The 24,307-nt window shown below is 35.8% G+C and overlaps 1 protein-coding gene across 1 annotated transcript in view; it reads right to left on the bottom strand.

The window, feature by feature from the left end:
- Sytl5 (synaptotagmin like 5) overlaps window positions 1-21,711 on the bottom strand; it is a 93,262-nt gene extending 71,551 nt beyond the window's left edge. The window contains exon 1 of the mRNA XM_042702443.1: window positions 21,236-21,711. Within this exon, the coding sequence (XP_042558377.1) occupies window positions 21,236-21,354 (119 nt within the window). The 5' untranslated portion in view covers window positions 21,355-21,711. The remainder of the gene's footprint in view (window positions 1-21,235) is intronic.
- Between the last annotated feature and the right edge of the window lie 2,596 nt (window positions 21,712-24,307).

The raw sequence follows: 24,307 nt of genomic DNA, 5'->3' as shown, positions 1-24,307 counted from the left end.
AGCTCCACTCCTTCTTAAGGGTCACAATCTACCACTCTCTTAGTAACTTTTCCTCATCTTTTGAATATTTTCACACAATTTATTCCCTTTGTAGTAGGCTGAATAATGGTCAGCCAAAGACACGGAGCTTGAAAATGTCAGTGTGCAGATATAGTAGTTAAAATCTGGTAGGCCAGATTTTATCCAGGTGGGCCAACCTACCATAAGTGTAGGTTAAGGATGAGATAGAGGAAGATTTGATATAGACAGAAGAGGAGAAGGTATGCAGAGGAGAAAGCAATGTGAGTATAGAAGCAGAAACTGGGGTGATGTGTTCCCAGTCCAAGAGTGCCAGGAACCACCAAGAGTTAGAAAGTCAAAGATCAGATTCTTATTTAGAACCTCTGGAGAGAGTGTGTTCCTCCAGGTATTATTGATATTTATTTTAGGCTTCTGATCTCTCGAAGTGTGAATATTTGCCTTGCCTTAAGCTACTTTGTTTGTGGTAATTTGATACAAGCACAGAAAACATTCTCTTCTTTTGGCATAAGTTCATGGTAACTATAACATCCTCAGGCAAAACACTCCCTGAGTTGTTTCTTTGGCCTGTTCAGATTGAACTTCTTCATTTCTTTCTATCCATATGCACCATCCAAACTCAAGGGTAAACCTTGGAACTTGTCATCTCTAGAAACTATGTCTTATTCAAAGTCATGAATTCAAGCATTGTACTTTCTGAGAACTAGATCATTTTCTCCTAGCTCTTTTTCTGAAGACCCTCACTGAAATCATTTTCAGTAGCCACCAACTCATCACTTCCTCATATCCATCAGTTTTCTTCTCAGCCTACTTTTCCTTAGAGCCAAGATAGAAGAAAGCTTGAAAATGTGCCTGTTTGGTGTCCTTACATTATTTTAACTTCTAATTAGTTCTCCATAAAATAATTGTGTTAATAGATAATATTTATTTACAAACATTTCCAATAACATGCTGTTCCTTTGCTTAATCTCTTACTTTTGGTGCTTATTTTTGTTCATGCGTTTCTTTTTTGAGATAGGCTATCCCTATATACCTCAGACTGAATTCACTGAGTTCTCCTGACTCAGCTTGCTAGAATGCTGAGATTACAGGCATAAAAATCTGCCTAATGTAGCTCCTTACTGTCTACTGCTTCCTCTGGTCATTTACATGGTTCTATTTTAAGTTTCCTAAATAACCAAGTTCTTCCCCACTACAAGACCTACTTTCATGCTCCTTCCTCAGCTGAGAAGGCCTCTCCCCACTCCATTCACAAGCAATGTAATCATTAGCATTTCTGCTAAATGGTTCCCAGTTCCCAGTTGGGATTGAGCATCCCTTCCCTCTTGAAGCTAGATGTGGTGATGTGACTTGCGCTGATACATGAAATGTGGTGTGCAATTTTACACGGAATTTTTAAGATCAAGTTAATAGTCAATTACACATTCTCTTATTTCTATGGAGAATGCAACAGCTAAAACAGTATCTGTTATTACAAATCTGGTTTGTGGTCTGAGGATGCTCTGAAATATAATCCCCAGCCCATCCTCTCATAGCATGTAGCCTGATTAAGAAACTTTCATTGTTTCTAGCCAATGGTACTCTTGTTGAGGTGTGACTTGGTGACTGATAAGCAAATAATCTAATTCTCAGTTTTGTTGGCTCACACACATCTTTTCTATTTCTGCTTTTCTATTGTTGATTCTTCAGAGAGGCTTCTCTGACCACCAGATCTATAGTTGAGTTGGTTCTCATCTTATTTTCACTTGTTTTCTGTTTCTTTGCATCACTCACTACATTTTTTAGTTGCACATATTTGGCTGCTTGTTGCTGGTTTCCTTTATCTCTCTCATTCCTCTTTAATCTTTGCGTTTATATAGGGGACAGACTACAGGAAGGAAGACTCTAGACATAGGCATAAAGGGAAAATTGATATCCCTTTTGTATAGCTTTATATTTTTTAGCACATGACTCAGTGCCTGAACACAATAGATATGACTGAGTAAAACAAAGTCTAAACAAAATCAAGTGAACAACAGAGAGAAATAGAGAAGCGAGTGGGAAGGTAGAAAAGGAAGGAAGAAAGGAAGGGAGGAAGGAAGGAAGGAAGGAAAGAAGATGTGATTGTGCTGATTACTAGTTATCACTGCACATTCTACTTAACCTCTTTGGGTCCCAGTAACTCTAATTTCAAAATAAAGATAATATCTCCATTCCTGGCTTCTTTCAAGAATGTTTGTGCAACCTGTAAAAAGTCTATTAGTATGTTTTGTGAATTATAGTGGCTTTATAATATGAATTAATTTTTTATTAAAAATGAAGAAGAGAGCCAAGTACCAGGGGCTCATGCTTGAAATCCTATCTACTCAGAAGACTGAGATCTGGGGTATTGTTTTCTGATAGGCATAAAAGTCTATGAGAATCCAACTCCAGTTAACCAACAAAATGCTGGACTAGAGATATTACTCAAGTTGTAGAGAACCAGCCATGTCAAGTGAGGGCTTAATGCCCTTGAAGGGCACAAAAAAAGAGAACAATGTATAATGTTGGCTTTGTTAATAAAATGGCCTAAAATTCAGATCAAACATACTTCAAAAATTATACACTCAAAAATTACAGAATTTTCTCAGTTCCTTTCTAATGGTTTCCATAGCTTTTCTGTCTTCCTTAATTCCATATTCTTTTATTCAGAAAGCAAGAATATTTGGATTCCTCAAAATATTAAAAATTCTAATTATTCCTGTTATTTGTTCTTATCAAAAGAAAAGCAAAGAATATGGGAAGTGGGAGAAAGAATGTAATAGAGATAAAAATAATTTCAATGTTAAAAATCTGGTCAAAGACAGGAAAGGTAAAAATGAAAAAGCAAAACATCTGCTGAAGAAATTTAATTCGTGAATACCCATTCCTTATTTGGACTGATCCAAGGTACTCATGAATTTTCAATTATCAGTTTACTCTCTAATTTTCCTTTTTTCCATACAGATGCATTCATATTAATATATAAATTGATGAACTTTATGTAGTTGAAATCTTAAAGACCAAATAAATAGACTATCTTGACTATGATTTCATGTTGAAATCTTTGCATCTCTATATTATGGTAATACATTGAATTTCTTTTCCTCCTGTACCATCATCAAAACAGCTCAATGTGTTAAAAAGACTTCTGGTTTTATCATCCATTAGACGCATTCCTTTCAGATCAGGAATTGCTTTCATTAAAATTCCAGTCAGATTTATATGCTACTATTTTTCCTTTTGTTGCCTCAACTAGGCCACATTGTACAGAACACTACTTTTCACCAAACAAGCTAGAAATTTATTCTATCCAAGCAATTAGCTGCCTGGAAGAGGAAGTCATGAATAAACAATTTATAAAGCATCCTCTATTCCTTGATGCTTTTAAACAATGTTATGGAGTAGAACACACATCAAGGCCAAAGGGAAATAATGAGCAAGTGAGAATTCTGTAAAAGTCTAGACCACAGAACTGCAGTGGCAGATAGCCTGGGGTCAAATTGTTATACAATTCATTTTTCTGAGATTTTTTTAAAGTTTTTTGAATTGTTAAGGTGATGTACAGTTAAATAAACAAGGTAGTGACTACCTTTCTGGTTGAACTTGTTACCCCCTTCCCTCATTTTTCTCCACTTTCCCTCCTCCCTATTCTACCCCCCCCTCAAGTTGTAAAGTTCATTTCCAACATATTGTCTTGTGAATATCGCTGTTGCATTTGTCCTTTGTCTCATCGTATGTGTGTGTGTGTGTGTGTGTGTGTGTGTGTGTGTGTGTGTGTGTGTCCAATCTTATGGGGAGTTACCTTATCTGTGTCTCAAAATATGCTGTCTATACAGCAACCTCACAGGCTTGTTGTGAGCATTAAACGGGATGATATTTATAAGCATTTAGCATAGCATGATGCATAGTAATCCTAGTATAGACAACTCTGCTTTTTGAAATATCTATTCTCCTTTTTGTCTCTATTAGTGGAATGTTTAGTTCATCACTACTCAAAGTAAAAACTAGATTTGTAAATAATCCTGAATCTCATATGGAAGCAAAAATTCTCTCAAATATTAAAAAAGATCAAACAAAACAAATAAAGCTGGAGGCATCATATTAGCTGATTTCAAGACATAGTATGGAACCAAAGTAACTAATACAGAAGAATACTGGCATAAAAGATGGACACAGAATAGAGATTCCCAGAAGTAAACTACTGCATCTATAATCAACTTACTCTTCACAAAGGTGTGAAAACATATACTGGAGAAAAGACAGTCTCCTATATAAAAGATACTGGAAAAAATGGGTATTCATATGCAAACTATTGAAATATTACCTGTCTTTTATCCTGTATAAAAATCAACTCAAAGTGGGTAAAATACCTGAATATAAGACCTGAAACTGTGAAACTACTAGAATAAACCACGGGAAAGACATTCTTATACACAATGAATTTTTGGTTAAGACCCTCCAAAACCAAGAAACAAAAGCAAAAATAGACAAATGTAGACAAAAGTAGTTCAAATGGGGTGACACTGTTCAAAAGGAAATGTACTCATTACCTGACTTATGTAACTGCAACCCCTCTGTACATCACTTTTACAATAAAGATGAATTAAATATATATACATATTTGAAAATAGTAAAAATAGAAAAATTAAGGAGACAAAATTAAGAAACACCTGTACAACAAAGAAAACAATTAACAGTGAAGATACAATTTTCTGACTAGTATAAAATATTTTCCAATTATTCATCTGACCAAAAAAATGTAGCAAACATACAGGGAACTCAAAAGACTTAACAAAAATAAACTGCCAGATGTGGTGGCATGAGCCTTTAATCCCAACTATATAGGAGGCTGAGTCAGAATGATCACTGGAGCTCAGGAGTTTAAGAATATCCAGGTAACACAGCAAAACCTGACAAGTAATTTATTTAAACGTGGACACATGATCTGCATACTCAATGGTGCATGAAAAATGTGCTCCGTAGTATTACTAATCAGAGAAATGCAAATCAAAACCACAGTGGAATATCACCTCAACTCAGAATGGCTATTATCAAAGACAAAGGTAGCACATGTCTTTAAGGATATGTAGAAAAGGGACCAGGTGCACTGTTGGTAAAGATGTAGATTAGTACAGTTATTATGTCAAATAATAGAAAGGTTCCTCAAAAAATTAAAAATAGATCTATCCACCATATGATCTACCAATCCTATTTCTTGGTATATATCCCAAAGGAACAAAATTTGCAAGCTAAAAGACACCTCATGTACACTCTAAATGTACACACTCAATGTACGTTCATTGTGTACATTATTGTATCACTATTTGCAATAGCTAAGATATGGAATCAACTTAGGTGGCTATCAACTGATATGTATAAGGGAAGCAGAGTCCTGAGTGATAAGAAATAGATACAAGATATTGTGGGGATTCTGAGGAAGAATCACAATAGTTGGATGAATAAAGAAAATATGGACTATAGATACGGTGAAATATTGTCCAGATGTCAAGGATAATGAAATCTTGTTATTTGCAGCAAAATGATAAGTGAAAGAAGATATAGACACACAAACACAAGTATCACATAGTCTCATATGGTGGACTGAAAAAAGGCTGACCTGAATGTAGAATAGTGATTACTAGAGGCTGAGAAGGTAGGGAGAAGGGGAAATAATTGGAGGTTAGATAACAAGTACCCAAATGCAGTAAAGTAGAGGGAACAAATTCTAATGTTTCACAGCATAATGGAGGTGACAAGAGTTCACAATATCTTAGTATATAGTTTATGAAAACTAAAAGAGAGAAACTCAATGTCTCCAAAGGAAATGATAAAGAGAAGAAATGTTAACCTGATTTAGTCAGTTCATGCTGTAGACAGATGTTGAAATATTACACTGTGCCCATTAATATATATATATAGATATTTATAGCATGTTACTCAGAATAAAAATAGCTATGAACATACTAGATTTCCCAGTGTTTATTTCAGTGAGCTTTTGTCAGGAGAGTAAACATTGGCCAATGGACTATGATCAGAAATGACACATACAACATGTAATTCATGTCCCTAAAAGGAAAGAGAAGACTCTTTTCCTCAACCTTTTATCCCAGGGTCTGAGCTGAGAACCTATAGCTGAATCAGTATAGAACAAGTAGGGAACTCTCAAGATGCAGGAGGAATAAGGCAAGGAGACCAGACTCTTGCTTTAAAAGTCAAAACAGCAATGCTGCTAACCAACCCAGATTTTCACATTAGACCGAAATATATTTGGAATGAATATGCAACTTGTTTAAGTCATCATAACATATCTGATATCTACAGCCAAATCTCTTTCCTAACAAATGCAATAAGAAATCAGAAAGGTTTGAGGTGTAGCTTAACTGGTAGAATACTTGCCGAACAAGCATCAGAACCCTAGTGGAATTCCTAGTATCACACAAAAAAGAGCTTAATAAATATTAGCTCCAATATTGTCCCCTTGCTCTGAGGTTTTGCTTCAGGCTCTAGTGCAATACGAATAAACTATATCCTTGTCTAGAGCTAGAATTTCATATTCCATTAGGAGAGCAAAATGACAGGGATTGATGAAATGTTCTGTCAAACCAGAAACAATGAAACAAACATCACTGAAATAATATATGCAGACAGAATAATGTCCCAACAGCTAGATGCTGATGTCTGTACAGCTCCTAACACTCCTATCACTCACACCCAAAAGGCAATGCCATCAAGTCTGGTTCTATTTCACATCTGCTTGAGGATATTTCAGGTCTGACCATATCTTTTTTCAGTATTCTGAATACAAAAATGTTGCCTTTTTAGGATGGGAGTATAACTCACTGGCAGAGCTCTTGCCTAGTATTGCAAGGCCCAGGATTCCATCCCCCAAACTGCAAAACGACATTTGAAAAAAATACATACATTATCTTTTTGTTTTGACTATAGTTTCCATGTGCAGAATCTAATATTGAAGCTTAAAGGTCATACTACAATAATGACATGTGCTCTTATTTACTCATTGTGACCTTAAACTTTGACAACCCATGAAAAAAGGCATTATGATTCCCACTTCAGTTTCAAAAGAAAAGGAGAAAGGAGAGAGATTGAGGAAAGGGTGATGGAGTACATCGAATGCATGTACAAAAATTTAACAATGTATGTTATATAACAATATGTGCAAATAAAAAAGTATGAAAATACCTGAGCAATCGTGATTAATGTTTGTAATTTTAGTTATTCAGGAAGCTGAGATCTGAGGATCATCGTTCAAAGCCATCCTGGGCAGGAAAGTCCATGAGATTCTTAATCTCTAATTAACCACCAAAAAGCCAGAAGTGCAGGTGTGGCTCAAGCGGTACAGCACTAGCCTTAAGCACAAAAGTTCAGTGACAGTGTCTAGGCCCTGAGTTCAAGCACTATGACCAGTACAAAAAAAGGAAGAGCTGAATGCTAGTGACTTATGTAGTATGTAATCCAAGCTATTCTGGAGGTTGAGAGCTAGAAGACTGAGGTTCTATGCTAGTGCAGGTAGAAAGGTTTTAAGTCTTCATATTGAAAATAGCTAGCAAAAATGGGCTAGAATGGCTCAAGCAGTAGAGTACCAGCCTACCAGGCAAGCAGAGCATGAGGCTCTGAATTCAAATCCTAGTATCACCAAAAAAAGAAAAAGAAAGGAGCTCCTCAGAAGCAAGTTGCTGTGGGTTCTAAGGCCACTAGGTGGTGTAGTGATGATTCAGATTCAGAATTTCCTATTTCCAATTTCTCCACTCTTCTGTGAACTATTGATTCTCCATCTATCCAAATGTTTTTTGTTTTGTTTTGTTTTGTTTGCTGAGAAGGGACATTGTAGTTATTAGGGGTTGCTGTGCCCCTTCTAGGTGCACAATGCTTACTGAAAGTTAATCTTTGGTAAACAAGAAAACTTTCTTCTGCTTGCACTACTTCACCTACCATATGGTATCTGCCCATATTGAATCTCATCATGAAGTCTCTCATGACAGACAGTCCCTCCATGGAGCTGCAACTCAACAAGCTCCACTCTGATTCTAATAAACTTCATAAAGACTTTGATTAGTTTTCCAATCAAAGCCTATTAAAAAGCACCAACATCCTCTAAGAATTGGGGAAAGGTTTTGTCTCAATTAAAAAAATGATTTCAGAGAGAGTAACAGAAATCTGATTAAAAGAGCACTTGTCTAGATAAAGAAGTCTTGTGAATTCTGTGAACTTGATGTAAGAAAAGAAAGAATTATGAAGTTCTCATGTTGGTAAATGAATCTAATTGCTTCCTGGCAGGAAATAGCTTGGCTCTTAGAAATGTACTGGTGTAAGGTAAATGGTCCCAGAAGCCACATTTTGAAGTGCCCACCCCTACCTCCAAGGATCTAGGCACGCCCATCACCTCGCAGGTAGGTGATGGGCAGAGGGTTTCTTCTCCCAGCATGAAGAAAAGATGCCAGACCCTAATATTCACCATGTGGCCAGACCTGGCCTCCTTACTTCAGTACCAGGAGCTCTCACCCAAACCATTTGAATAGGTAGTTGACAAGAGCATAAACCAACCAAACACAAAAAGAGCAACACTACTAGAAAAGTAATACACTTGAGGGAGATCATTAAAACCTCAGAAACACAAAAAAAGATCCTCACACATCTCTTACTATCCTTGAGAGAAATCAGAGAATCATTACGAGTGTTTCAGCGACATTGAACATGCTCATACATACTGCAAATGGACAATGACATTCTCACCACTTAGAGGAGATAAGGAAGGCAGAGCAGTAAATATTATCTGCCCCCAGGAAGCTATGCTGAAATTCCCTTTGTTAGACTCTCTCTAACATTTCATCCTTGCTGGACTTCTCCTCCTCCTCAGTCTTGCTTTCGCTACTACTGTAAGACTGGTTGTATTTTTAAAAATACTGCTTAAAAATCCTGAGTGGAGGGTCTCCTTTCAGTGAAGCTGGCCTAAGACAAGGATATAATAGGTCATATGACAGAAACAAGTTATTACAACTGCAAAATAGTGAGGAATCTGTTATTTAACACCATACTGTTTATTAATGATCAGTTTCAATCATATCAGAAATTGATCTTGTATGTGACTAGCAAAGCAAGTTTGCCTTCCGGAAATAACCTAGGACAACCACTATCTCAATATCCTGGCACAAGAAATAAGGAAGTCTTTTTAACAATCAGAAACCCCAAGAATATCCTACCCAACTATCACAAATAGCAGAACATTCTGTGATGTCCTGATTTATCCTATGATAAATTACTCAGAAAATGTGGAGGTAGACACTGAACCAGTATAACAAAAAAGTAGCAAAGCCACATGTCTTTAAGAAACAAGGGTAAAATACGGGGCTTTTAAAGATAATTGCTTTGACAATAAAATTGAGTTGATGGAAAGAAATTGGACATTTAAATACACACAAAAGGTATTTTAAAGAGGATCCATCACTTTTGAAAATGTCTTTAAAACCACTTCTGTTGCTGAATTTAGGCACATATTAGAGGGTTTGGGTTTTAGTTTTTAATAAATACATTGCTGAAGTTATATCTATAGTGTCTCTCAATTGGATCTATATAATGTAGATTATTTTAAGTACTTCAAGGAAGGGGTATATGCTCAGCTATCAGTATTTAATTTTTCCCACTTTGCCTTTTTAGGTGATATTTATGTGGATTTTTGTTTTCATTGATGTTGGTTATTTTAACAAATGCTTGTGGCATCTTTCCTAGTTGCCAATGTCAGTATTTGGCACAAGGAAATTCAAGTCATCATTTATTTGAAATTCATTGTGTATAAATACATACATTTCCTTTTCTGTTGTTTTTTTAATATGCTTCCTTTCAAAACAACATTACTTTTTCTGTGTGTGTGTGTGTGTGTGTGTGTGTGTGTGTGTGTGTGTGTGTGTGTGCGCGTGCGTGCGTGCGTGCGTGCGCGCGCATTTACTCATGCACATGCGCGCTGCTAAAAGGGTTTGAACTCAGGGCCTTGACACTGTCCCTTAGCTTTTTCTAAATGACTTTTAAGCTCCTAACTAAACCCATTTTTAAACATTTTTTTTATTTTATCCTTTTGTTTGTTTCATCAGTCGTGAGACTGGGTGCTACCCTAAGTTCTTTTGCTCAAAGTTAGCACTCTACCACTTCGTGCTGCACAACTCCACTATGGTTTTCTCGTGCTGCTAACTGGAGATATGAGACTCACGCACCTTCTTGACTGGGCTGGCTTTGAACCCTGATCCTCTGATCTTAGCCTTCTAAGAGCTAGGATTATAGACGAGAACCACCAGTGCTTGGCTTTGCTCATTTTATCTATCATATGGGGTCTTATTGTAGTTGCCCAAGCTGGCCTTGAATTCATGATCTTCCTGCCCCAGCTTTCCAAATAGCTGTGGGGGATGATTCTTCTACTATTTTATACCAATAAACACAATCATTAATTTGTCATATGATCATGAAGAATAAGAGCTCTATTTTCCTGTTAAATATACATGCTCTCTTGAAGTTAAATATGACTACGTCACCACATTCTTGCCAAAGTGATATATACACATTTGAACATGAAACTTCCCAGAAACAAACAGAAAAAAATAGAACAGGGCCCTTCTTCCTTGTCTACTGGCCTCACTTGATATACTGGAATGAAGATAAGATGACTCCATCTATAATGGCCACTTTGGACTATGAGATGTGTGTATCAAATGCTCTCACTGACCAAATATTAGACAGATTCCTCTGAAACCTCTTTTCAACTAGACCTTTTCCTGGGGCCCTAAATTAGTCTTGCATAACATAGTTTTAGCAAGAATCCTGCTGAGACAGTGTAGTAAGAATCTCTTTACTTTTAATATCTCCTTTTAATAATTTTCTATCCACTGACTTGTTCATTTGTCTCACTGGCTATAAATTCCCAAGAGTCTTCTGCTTTCCGCTTCATGGGCACCATCATGTGAGCTGCTTTGCTCTGACACAGCCTCCCCACCATAATGGGCTGAAACCTTTGCAACTGTGAGCTAAATAAATCTTTCTTCCCTTTAAGTTTGTTTTCTCAGGTATCTGGTTTCAGGGGCAATAAACAATATAATTCTATATACAATATAGTTCCAATTACATGAAGACTATATGAACACACATAAAACTGCCACAAAGGAATTTAACATAAATAAAAATTATCTGTTTGAAGGAGAATTATACCTGAGATTTTAAGGTTCACATTATATACACTTCGTGATTTTCCATAATAAGCCTGGTAGTTCTAAGAAGAAAAGAGTTATCAGAAGATATTAAATGCTTATTTAATAGAGTTGAGGGGTCAGCATAGTAAAATTACTATAGAGATTTTACAGACATAATAGATCTTTGCTCTTTACAGATTTTAGTGCATTATTGAGTTTTAAGAACTTTCAAATATCCTTGTGTGAATGTTTTATTTCAGTTATCTGCATTAAATGTTCACCAGTTATAGTTAATCATTCTGCAATTATTACAAAAATTATTAAGTGCCTGTTAGCTTAATCTTTTACAGTTTTAAATGGGCTAAGCCACAACTTCTAATTAGTATGGGGAAAAATCCTGGAATATTACCATGGAGATAAGATGGTCATATGCCTAAAATCTAAAACAAAAGGTGACATTGTTAAAAGTGAAAATTTCATTTACTTAGAAATAAAATATTTATTTTTCCCAAGAAAAATTAATACTAAACATGTTCTTATGAATTGACCTATATTAGAGGAAAAGTTATTTCCCAGACTCAGCCCCAACATTCAGTCATATTCTAGATTACATGCACTTTATTGTTCTCTGTCACTGCAATTTACAGTAAAAGGGAATTGTATTTTCTTGGATGTATATAAACTCTACTCCAATTTTTGCTAGAGATATTACACAAAGAAGATTCCCAAATGGAAATATAGGGGAAGAGCAACAATACAGAGATAGAGTCTCTCTTACCTCTCTTGCTCTTTTTCTCGCTTCTCTATCTCTTATATGTATTTATCTTGAAAGATATAAAGTCTATTTTCTCTGTTTCTATATTCTTTTATCTCTGATATAATATGTGACATGTACATAAAAGAACAGATCTTTATAGATACAAGTACATATTTTTATTTGTATGTGTATATATATATTATATAATATATATGTGTGTTTATCTAGATATATATGGATTCTAGACAGGTAACTAACTTATTTGTGACTATTTCAAACAAAATGGTCTGGAAAATATATGTTTACTTACTTGGACAATCTGATATTTTACATGTCTCCAAATATCAGGTATTTATGGCCTTATGCTTATAAATTCTATAATGAGAACTACTTGGAGAAAATGCTACAGAATCAAAATGTCAGTTATTTCCCACTTGCCCTATATTATGCCTTTTTATATGGAAATCAGTAAGATCTTGGTATGAAAGCACCACAAAGTTTTAAATTCATTTAAGGAAGAGCTGGGTCATTCTTCGTTACTCTAACTCACTAAGAGTTTGAGTTCTATTAGGAAACCAGCTTGTTCATGCTGAGAATGTCTGCTAATTCATTAAGAAGCTTTGTGGCAATTTTATTAGGACTGAAACAAAATGTTTACCAAACTAGAAGTCCCATCCACTACCTCTCCTGGTGTTTTATGAAGACAGTGGGCATTCAGGCTTTTGAGAAGGTCAATCTAATTTGTTTCTTATTGGTAGAGTGCTAGGATTTGGAAAAACAAATGGCCTTGAAGATCAAACATTTGTGGAGTATTAAGAAGATCATATTGCTTGGCACTTACTGGTCTCCCTAACTTTCAGGCTAAATAAGTAACTCTTGAAATAACAGCTCATCCCCTCTGAACCAAATATTTAGCTTATGTGTTGGCTTCCAAATAGCCAATCTGACTATACTTTCTCCTTTTATTTCTCTTTCCTTCCCATCCCCCAGGACTGAGCTGAAGGAATATGCTATATAAAGAAAAACCCATAAACAGAATGGCAATTTCCAAGCTGCAGTGTATGGTCTTTTGATATTACTAAGCTCTGGCTTGTTTAGTTGTCCATTTCTGTGGAGCCAGCTATGTAGAACAAAATCTGATACATTTGCACTTTGGCTTTTAGTCAGAATGAAGAAGAGTAGAACCACCTCAAGAACTCTTGTCAGTTTTCATATTTAATACAAATTATAATAACTTTAGATAATGCTATATAGCTTATAGGTCAGACCTGACAGTAAATACCAGGCTAAAGCAATGTTTTCTGTTTTGTTTCATTTTCTATGAAACTTATTAGTAAGGCTGTGGGTAGGGTTTCAACAGGGTCAAGAAGAAGGCATAATAATTATTGCAGAAGCATAGAAGAAAGGATGAAATGAAAGAATTTCAGCTCTATTTATTGGCTGAACAAAAAGATTAATCGCTTTTAAGTTTCACTTGCCATAGCCATCATGCATTATAATACACACTGTTGGAATAACAAGAAGATGGAATGAGGACATATTTGTGAATTGAGCAGTATACTCACTAATGTGAGGTAGACATTAGATAGTTTACTCTCTCTCTCTCTCTCTCGCTCTCTTTTCTTTCTAGTCTGCTGAGAGGTCAGATAAATCATCCAGAAGTTCCAAGTGGCACATGATTGGAGTATGGGCACTGGAGCCAGACTGCAAGGTGGTAAATTTCAGTTCTGCCACTCCTAAAGTTCACTTTACATGCTATTTTCCTTATCTGTTAACTCTAAATAAATCTTACCTCACTTAGAAAATGAATTCGCAATTCTTCCCTTGCAATTTTGCAGACTCTTAGTATTTTCTAGATCTCTTATCATTCTTCTACCACAGGAAATAAGTTATGTAAGCTGCTGCTTACTGATTGGGTAAGGCATAATATGAAGATAAGGTCATCCTATAAAACCATTTGGTCTCACACACAGGAGCACATGCTTGGATAGCTGTTTTTAATCCAACTCTATGGAATGATTCTCTTGAAAAATAGCTGTCCCTGCTTCTCCCTGAGATTGGTATCAAGTCTTTTAGATGTATGTAGCTGTATGGTAAAACTTACAACCAGGGTGTTGGCATCAATACCAAAAGTCACCCTTCTGCTTGCCTTCATAAATAAAATTTTATTAGAATAGAATGATAAAAACTAGGAGAAATTGTTTTAAAAGGACAAGGGAAATAAGGAAGAGTAATAGAGTCAATTTGACCAAATACGGATGTATATACATGTATATACAATGAAACCCCTTTATATGATTAATATACACTGATGAAAAAGAGAAAAAGATTATACTAGAATCCAGGTATATCTATTTGCTTGTATATTATCTATGGTTGTTTTCCTATTACAATGGTAAAGCACTTGGAGCACAAAACTAGAAGATATGGCTTGTGAAGCCTAAAATATTTACTCTCTGGTCCTTTACAGAAAAAGAATGCTTCCCCTGGTCTATACCATGGATTAAGCCTTTTCTATAACTGGTCCTATCTATAATTTTTGTGAATCCAGCAATAAAAATGGCCACTTGGGGTGAGAGTGGCTCAATAGCATAAACATGGCCCTGAGCTTAATCCCCAGAACCTCTATCTACAACTGTAGTTGGTCTATAGAAGGCCAAAAAATATAGAAATGTCCTCAAGAAATGCTCATTCATTCTGGCTCTTGGAAATTATACTATAACTTTTGTTACATATAACATAAAATCTGACTCAAACTATTATAAGCAATTAGAAAATACATTATATTGTTTAAGTAAGAACTTCAGAGTCAGGTTCTAGTACATTAGGATGTTTACCATAATTTTCAGCATTCTTTTGTGTGTGGGATGGGGTGAGTACTGGGGCTTAAAATCAGGACTTGGGCACTGGTCCCTTAGCTTTTTCATTGAAGGTTGGAACTGTATCATTTGAGCCACACCTCTATTTCTGGCATTTTCCTGGTACCTGGGCTAGCTTAGGACCTGATTCTCAGATCTCAGTCTCTTGAGTAGCTAGGATCACAGGTGTGAGCCATTGATGCTTAGCTAATTTTCAGCTATTCTTTTGGCTTAGCTTCATCAATGTGCTGGCCTTTATCCTCCCAAACTAGGAAATCATGATTCATTAGAAATGTCCAGTGGGGGAATAAAACCTTACACAAACTCTAGGCTACATGTCTGAGTGGGCCATTTTTGACTTCATGTCCATCTGCAAACCAATGATAATGTCCTTAAGAATCCTAGTCCTAGAGGTTAATTATTTTAAAAATCTGCTACAACTGAGAAAAGCACATTTATATATGGAGGAAGAAAGGAGAAATGTACACTCTATGGCATCTAATAGGATCTACCATTTAGGTAAGGTGAAGATTAGGTATCAAAGGGAATATCAAAGGCAGCAGCTAATGTTTTCTTGTATGGTAGTCAAATGGAACTGGCATCCCCTCATGAGACTACTGCTGATAAATGAACTGCTGCAGTTCATTTGGAAAACTTTTATTATAGATCAGTATCAAAAGGTAGACATTTGACATAATGTATATATATATATATGCATATAGATATATACATATATACATATACAGGTATATGTATATATATACGCATATAGATATGTACATATATACATATACCTGTATATGTATGTATATATATATATATATATATATATATATATATATATATATATATTCTCTTTCAGACCAAGCAGGAAACATCTAGACACAGATAAGGAAGTAAGAGGAAGTAGCGCTATGGCTCAAGTGGTAGAGTGCTAGCTTTGAGCTGAAGAGCTGAGGGACAGGGCCCTGGCTCAGAGTTCAAGTCCCATGACCAACAACAAAAGAAAAGGAAGTAAGAGAGGTTGAAATGCTCTCTGGGGAGAACAAATCGCTCAGTTTATTGATGGCTCTAATGCAGTGAGGAAAAGGGGAAGAACTGTTGTGAAGGAAATTGAGCTATCAATAGTAATTGCAAGTGGAAAAAATACCGAGTTTGTGACCACAGACAGAACTTATTCTGTATCTTAGATGTTTTTCTAACTTTATCTGTGATTAAGATAAGATATAAATGGGTCAAAATATTAATCTAAAACAGTTCATTAATGAATTCTTACTCCACTCTATCTCCTGCACCTAAAAAATTCTATCAAATGTCAGGTCATTTTTTTCTTTCTTTTTCTTTTTTGTTTGTTTGTTATGGGTCTTGAACTCTGGGCCTGGGAGCTGTCCCTCAGCTCTTCAGCTCAAGGCTAGCAATCTTCCACCTAAGCCATAGCACCACTTCCGGTTTTCTGGTGGTTATTTGGAGATAAGAGCCTCACGGACTCTTCTGCCCTGGCTGGCTTTGTACTACGATCCTCAGATCTCAGCCTCCTGAGATTACAGGCTTGAGCCACAGGCACCCAGCTCAGGTTATTTTCTTTATAATTCTTGTAATTCTTAAAAATTTGAGCTGGGATATAGGTCAGTGGCAAAGTGCTTGTCTAGCAAGTGAAATGTCCTGGGTTCAATCCCCAGTACCAAAAGAGAAAAGAAAAAAGGTACAGTTAAAAATTATTTGGCTTTTATTTTCTTTTGAATCTGATCTAAAAGCAATTTTGTAGCACATCATGAAGAACTGAAACCCAGCTGACCTATATTGAATAATCTTGAAATCCTTTTCTGTTTTCAAAGACAATATAAAAGCATCCCTCAAATTTCTATTTTATTTATAATTATTTCATCCTTTAGACTCTTACAAAATATCAATTTACATCTCTGTATCATACTGATGCTTAGGGGAGGTATTAAAGTAAAAGAACTAAGTTCCCTGTCTGATCTGGCACAAATTGAGTAAGGGATAGCCATAAAGGGTTAGATGCAAAGAGGGAGAGTTAGTTCTACACAAACAGGAATACAAAGACAGCATTAGCTATAAAATTCACAAAATTATGGCACAGGGGCAATAACTAATATAAGTCTCCAAGATAGAGATTACTTAACTGAACCACTGGGTGACAAGAGAAATTAGCTAAATATTGTTTCTGATTGGTTTGGTATCCAGGTTTCTAAATGAGATTAATGTTTGAATCAGTAGACTATATAAAATGGATTGCCTGCCCCACTACAGTTGATCTTTATCTGATCTGTTGAAGATCTGAAAAGAACACAAAAATGACTGAATAATAAAGAATTGTATTTCTCTTATGGCTTGACTGTCTTCAAGTGGAGGCAATCACACTTTTCTCCCTCACTAGACTGTGCATGTTTGTATTAGACACCTTAATGGTTTTAGATCCCATTGCCAATCTGGTGAAGCTTAAGGACCTCCCTCTCAGAATTAGGTTTTGTCTGTATATTATTACATATTATATATGTTTACAAAGAAAATTGGCTGCTCTGAATTATACTTACTAAAATCTTAGAAATGTTATTTACATATTAAATAATAAAAGCCAGTGGCTGATATAAATACCATACTTTTAAAGTACTAATGACCATAAACAATATTTTGAAATTGTGTTACAACATGAATTTGATGTGGTAATTCCTGTAACGTCTCTTGGTGACAAAGCCACAGGTCCATTTAATACTACTGTAGTTTACTGCCTACAGATAACTGGAGTTGTTAAAACATAGTTTAAATCTTAGTTTAACTTTTTATATAAAGATAAAGATATAATGTTTCCTCAATTCATGGTCATAGAATCCTTGAATTCTATACTAGAATACTTGTAGGGTCTTCTTTCATATCTTTCTGTCTTTCTCCTACAGTCCATAATATTAGCTAGTAAAGCAGGTCATCAAAAATATTTGCAAGCCGGGCACTGGTGTCTCACGCCTGTAATCCTAGCTACTCACGAGGCTGAGATCTGAGGATCACGGTTCAAAGCCAGCCCGGGCAGGAGAGACCGTGAGACTCCTATCTCCAATAAACCACCAGAAAACCGGAAGTGGTGCTGTAGTTCAAGTGGTAGAACGCTCGCCTTGAGCTGAAGAGCTGAGGGACAGCACCCAGGCCCAGAGTTCAAGCCCCACGGCCGACAAAAAAAAAAAAAAAAAAAAAAAAAAAAAAAAAAATATATATATATATATATATATATATATATATATATATATATATATATATATATATATATATATGCAGAACTCAGTTATCATGAGGATCTGATGAGTCAGAGTTAAGCTATTCTGAACTGAATTCAAGTTGTATTTAAACTCATAGTTAAAGGAGGGAGAATCAGAAGAGTTTAGATGGTAAAAGGCAACAGAAAATTATACTATCTGACCAATATGGTTAATCTGGGCTGTACTGCCTCACCTATTTCTTTATCTTAAACCTTGATAACTATGATCAAAATTGCTGGGACCATCTTAACTTCTTTTTTTTTAATTTTAATTTTTATTTTTTGTGAACATACTGTACAGAGGGGTTACAATTACATGGGCAAGATAATGAGTACATTTCAATATTGAGTAAATGTTCACTTCTAGACTTAGGATAGTTTTCTCATGAAACAAAATTTGTTCAATAGCAAAAGTTTCAGTAATAAAAAGCTTTACATTGTCTCAAGCTGGACTTTGCAGAATCCAATTCTGAGATGTACACTAGTGTGCAAGTGATTTATCTGAAGTACTCTCGGGGAAAATCTGTAAAGGAGCAAAGGAGGTAGGAAAGGAAAGGGGATGGGCCAAGCAAGGTTATGTTCTTTAGGTCCAGCCTCAGTATGATACCGTAGGATGCTCTGGAGTGAAAGTTGCAATGCAGAAAATGCTGTCTTGGGACAAGTGATTTTTCTGTTAGTCATTGTTTTTGTGCTATCCAGATTAGAGTTTCATTTATCTGTCACTTATGGCTCTCTAATTCTGTGGGAAATTCCTGTGAGATTTTCCCTTAATAAAGTAGAAAGTATAAGTTCTCTAGAAGTATAAGTCCTTTAGAAGTAAAGCATATGAAACTAGGAAATAAGAACACAGATCCAACAAAGGGACCCCAGAGTATCTAAACAAAGCACTGTTAGTGTCTAGTGCACAAGGAAACAGCCAACAACAGGGATCATGATCATAACAAGAGCTTTCCAAGTGCTTATGTTTGTCTTTATAATATAAGCTTTAATCCTGACAACAAGCTTATTTGGTAGCTAATATTATGATTTCTATTTTGTCAAATAAGGAAACTAGGTTCATCTATGAAAACATCTCTCAAGTGTCTCATGGTACATCTAAGATTTGAATTGTGGGTTATGATTCAACAGTTTGTACTCTAAACATCATGCCACCCACGGTGGCATGATTTCTCAAAATACAAAGAGTAACCGGGCCTGAGTCATCTAGCTTGCTCTCTTATCCTGGGGACTCAGGACAAAATGAAACTATACCTAATACATTTATGCTCAGTAAATAATAGCCATGGTGTTATGAAATGAGGGGAAAACCATAGCTTTAAAAATGTGAATTTTCCTATGAAAGGATCTCTTGGATTTTTTTAAGAGTCTTTCTTCTGTTATTCTCAAAAAGAGATCTAAAATCCAAGAAATTATTATTGTTATTGTTTTTAACATCTCTGTTGTTTACTATACAACTTGATTGAATACCATTATAGCAAATAAAAAGACAGAAAAATAGAACAGGAAAGGAAATTGGGAATATAACAGAATATTTCTAAAAAGTTAATGCAAATGACAGAAGCAAATATTCTGAACAAATCCTATTTACTACTTTTCAATGCTTCTTGAGATCTGGTTATTAAATTATTTCTCCCTAAAGAGAGTGCTTTTCAATTTCCCTTAGAATGTCATCAATAAGTAGCTAATATACAATTGCCCTTAAACAATGTAACTTTTTGTGGTGCATTAGAAAATTCAGTAACTTTCATGATTGGACTAGTAATGCAAAATTTTAAAATGATTTTAAAATGATTCTTTAAAATGATTTGTTTGTCGTTACATAAATTCTAGGCACATAAAATACCACAATTTTTTTTTTTTTTTGGTCAGTCGTGGGGCTTGAACTCGGCCTGGATGCTGTCCCTGTGCTCTTCAGTTCAAGGCTAGCGCTCTACCGCTTGAGCCACAGCGCCACTTCCGGTTTTCTGGTGGTTTTTGGAGACAAGAGTTCTCAGACTTTCCTGCCCGGGCTGGCTTTGAACTGCGATCCTCACATCTCAGTCTCCTGAGTAGCTAGGATTACAGGCGTGAGCTACTGGCGCCTGGCTTAAATACCACAATTTTAATACAAATTTTTGTTTCTTCAAAACTTGGCTACATGTGTAGCAAAAGTAGAAATAAAGCCTCTAGGGTATATTTCAATGTAGTTCCAGTTCTAAGGGTCCTAGTTGAGGTGCACTGAGTATTTTTGCAACATGATAAGATAATATTATGACAATGTTTTTCCTCAAGCAAATAGAGGATTCATGGGCTAGTAATATGGCTCAGTAGTAGAGTGCATACTAATTATGTATGAGGCCTAGATATAATTTCCAGACTCCCCTCCCTTCAATTTTTAAAAATTAAAGACTACACATGAGCTTCAGACTATAGTTTGGGAAGTTTTAGAAGACACAAGAGCTTCACATTACACAGTTACAGTGACCAAGGGGGTAACATTCTTTATATTTATTTATGTGTATCCTATCTTTGGGGACAAAATGTAATATACGAATACATTTTAAAACTGAATAGTACAGGCGGTGCAGGCAGCAACCAATATGATGTAATTCAGAGCAGATCATGCAGCCAATCAGCATGGATATTGGCTGAAATATGGGTGAGATCATACCCAAGGAGCCAGATAAATGTAAGTACTGTACAAAGTCAATGTGAATCTCAACTTTGCCCATGACACTCATATTTCTTAAAAATACTACAACCTTCCAATAGTTCCTTAGGCTGTGGAACAAGCCTTTAAAATGGGACTTGGGGGAACAGTCTAGATCTAAACTATAATAATTAACTTTCTCTAAATCACACAGATAATATGTGCCTGGGTTGGGACTCAAACATAGGTAGTCCTCAAGTACTACTTATGATATTGTTAGGAAATGTGTTTTTTTCCCTCAATATCCTATTACTAGTTCAAATCCATCCTCTTAATTGGCTAAATGATATAGTAATAACAATATTTTCTAATACTTACAATACATCTGAAAAGTGATAATAATCCCAGACCAACATCTTGTCTCCAGTGTAGTTGAGTTTATCATATTTCTGATCTAAATTGTTTAAAACAAGCTGAAAGCAGTTAAGGAGGGCTAAAACAATAAAATAATATTACCTTATTCTCTTGTCTTCTACTTTTTTCAAATATTCATCTCTCTTTAGGACTCCCAGGATCATTTCCTTCTCATGATCTAATAAAAATGACAGATTGATGAACTCCGAGTTCGTAGACATGATACTTCAGCAGCAGCTCTGAAGAGCAGTGGTTGAATCTTCCAGAAGATAAATTGATCTGTATAAATGTTAAGGTTTCCAATGCAAACCCCAAGTCACTTAGATGTTATGTTAAAAGTGGTTTTTATAAGGTATTTGTAGAATTGCTGACAATGGCTAGGTATTCTTTCAGGCTAGACAGAAAATAGGCTTTCTTGGGAGTGCATTCCAAGAAAGTCATTATTGTTTTAACTGAAAAAGGTCTTGGAAGTCTTTGCTGTGGTGTACAGTCAAGCAGCAGTTGGGTTTCACTAATGATGCTCAACTTCAATCATTCAAATCTCCAGAGAAGGAATCACATTCCCTGGGAGTGAATGCAGAAAACACTGAAAGGTAGAAAAAGCAAAAGAGAGAAAAAACTAATTAGGCGATTTTTCCCACCTCACTTGTAAAACTACCTAGCTTTTTTTTTTTTAATACTAAAGCACCTAATTTAGAAAAAAAACCCAAAATTTAAATCAGTAAACATGTACTTACTAAGTACTTGTTTTATGTTTTTCTTACTACAAAGTGATACTTACATTGAAGTGAGACCAGATTCTCTGGGTAAATCTCCTCCATTACAATTAAATACAGCTGCCAGCCAGATTCTATCACCTCTCTAGCAATTGAAGGGTCATTATTTTGGAACCCTCTATCTCTCCTTCCCTACAGCATAAATGTAAATGCTAGCGAGTCAATTATGAACTAGCGGCATAGGTATCAACTTACACCCCTAAAAATGCTAAATGCAAAAAGTTACAGAAAAATTCATACAGAATGCCCATAATATATGAAAGATATAACTTGTAAAATATATTTATGAATACATATACTTATTGTATATGTATTGCATAATTCATGGAAGACTTAGGTCATGATTGCCTATAGGGGAACAGAGAGCCATATAATCAGAGAGGAGACCAAAAGGGCTTCATATATGTGGGGTAATAATTTACTCTTAAAAAGGTGTTTATATCCCATGGTTTATGTTGCTGTTTCTGAATTATTTTAGGTATTATAGACAACAGTACCCTGTCACCTGAAGTTTTACTTTGTAGTTTCAGTTACCTACAATCAACTTTGGTCTAAAAATATTAAATAGAAACCCCAGAAAAAAACTTGTAAGTTTTAAATTACTTATCCTTCTAAGTAATGTGATAAAATCTTGTGGCATTCTATTTTATCCTATATGGAACTTCTGCCTCTGTTCAGTGTATCCACACTGTATAGACTACCCACCAATTACTCATTTTATAGCCATCTTATTTGTGCATAGTACTTGTGCATTCAAGCAACCAAATGGCCCCCAAATGCAAAAGTATTGATATATATCATATATTATATATATATATATATATGTCACTAGAACATAAAACATCAGAATATACATAAATTCTGGCAGTGACACTGCAGCACAGTACACATAGGAATATTATAATAGTTTGGTAATATCCAGAGTTTCAGATAGCTATTGAACATTATCCTCCACAGATAAGGCAGGACTACTGTAATGCAAACAGAAATGTTTAAAGTATCCTCTTATCAATATAAGAAACTCATTTGACCTTCTCTCATTCTTATTTTTTGAGCATATTCCATTGGTTTGGTGTCTAGATTCTCTCTCTGTAGAGCCTCTTTTTTTCTGTTGGTTGTGAGACTTGAACTCAGGGCCTGAGCACTGTTCCTGAGCTCTTTTGCTCAAGGCTTGTGCTCTACTGCTTTGAGTCACAGCACCACTTCCAGTTTTCTAATGGTTAACTGGAGATGAGAGTCTCATGGACTTTCCTGTTGGGGCTTGCTTCAAACCCGATCCTGAGGTCTTAGTCTCTTGAGTAACTAGAGTTCCAGGCATGAGCCAGCCACCAGTGCCTGCCTTTCTGTATAGCTTCTTGAGAGCAGTGATTCTTAGGGTGATCTATCACAGCTTTTGTGATTGGGCTTCATACCAAGAAATTTTCCCTTAGCTTCCCTTTAGCAAAATGAATTACAGGCCTAAAGTCAGCCTGATCCCCAAACCCTCAGGAGACCTAAAAGGACAGAATATTATCTACAGCCTCCCTGACTTTCCAAATCCCCTGTGAGTTTGTTCTGTATCATGTGCACCAAATCAGAACTTTACAGAAATAATGAAAAACTGAACTGCTTCCTACAGACTCAGTGGTAGCCCCCTTTAAGGAAAGTGCCCAGGTCACTGTCACTGTAGTCCACCTGGATTCCCTCCAAGTCTTTTCTTCCATCTCTAAAGCCTCATAGGCAGCAGGGATCAGAGGGTTTCAAGGTTAAAATGATCAGGAAGCAATAATGTTTAAAGCAAAAGGAGTACTGCAGACAATTTAATGGTTTGGTTTTGGCATCACTGTCAGTTGCTTCCTCTCCTAAGATAAAAAACACAATTGTTTTTTCCAGCCCTTGCATTGTCTCATCTGGTTTTATAATGAAATGGGAAAAATAATTAAAAACTCAGAGACTGAAGGTGTTATCATTATGAACCAGGTTCACATAAGACCTATGTATAAAATGTGAGATTTAGAATATCTTACAGGATAGTCTACAGATATTCTACAGTATATTCTACAGGATCACATTTAGAAACTACTCAAGGAGTTGAGAGCTATAAAAATATTTGAACCAAAGCCAATGGTTATCCATGTTCTCAGATGTAAATATAGGCCTTTATAAGATCTTTACACTGAGGAGAATAAAGGAAGGGAAGTGACAACACAGGCAGTACATAAAAGTGATAGAGAAGTTGGGAGTGGTGGCCCACACTTGTAATCCAAGCATTCAGGAGGTCAGGGCATAAAGATTGTGAGTTAAAGGCCAGGCTTGGCTATGTAGTAAACAACAACAACAACAACAAAACCCCCTGACTCCAAAAGAATAAGGACTAGGGATGCACTTTGGGTGATCTCAAGCAGCATGGAAAAAAAGG

The sequence above is a fragment of the Dipodomys spectabilis genome, unplaced genomic scaffold (genome assembly GCF_019054845.1).
Source record: "Dipodomys spectabilis isolate Male_0828 unplaced genomic scaffold, ASM1905484v1 ptg000324l, whole genome shotgun sequence".
NCBI classification, from domain to species: Eukaryota; Metazoa; Chordata; class Mammalia; order Rodentia; family Heteromyidae; genus Dipodomys; species Dipodomys spectabilis.
This window is presented reverse-complemented; position numbering and strand designations above follow the sequence as displayed.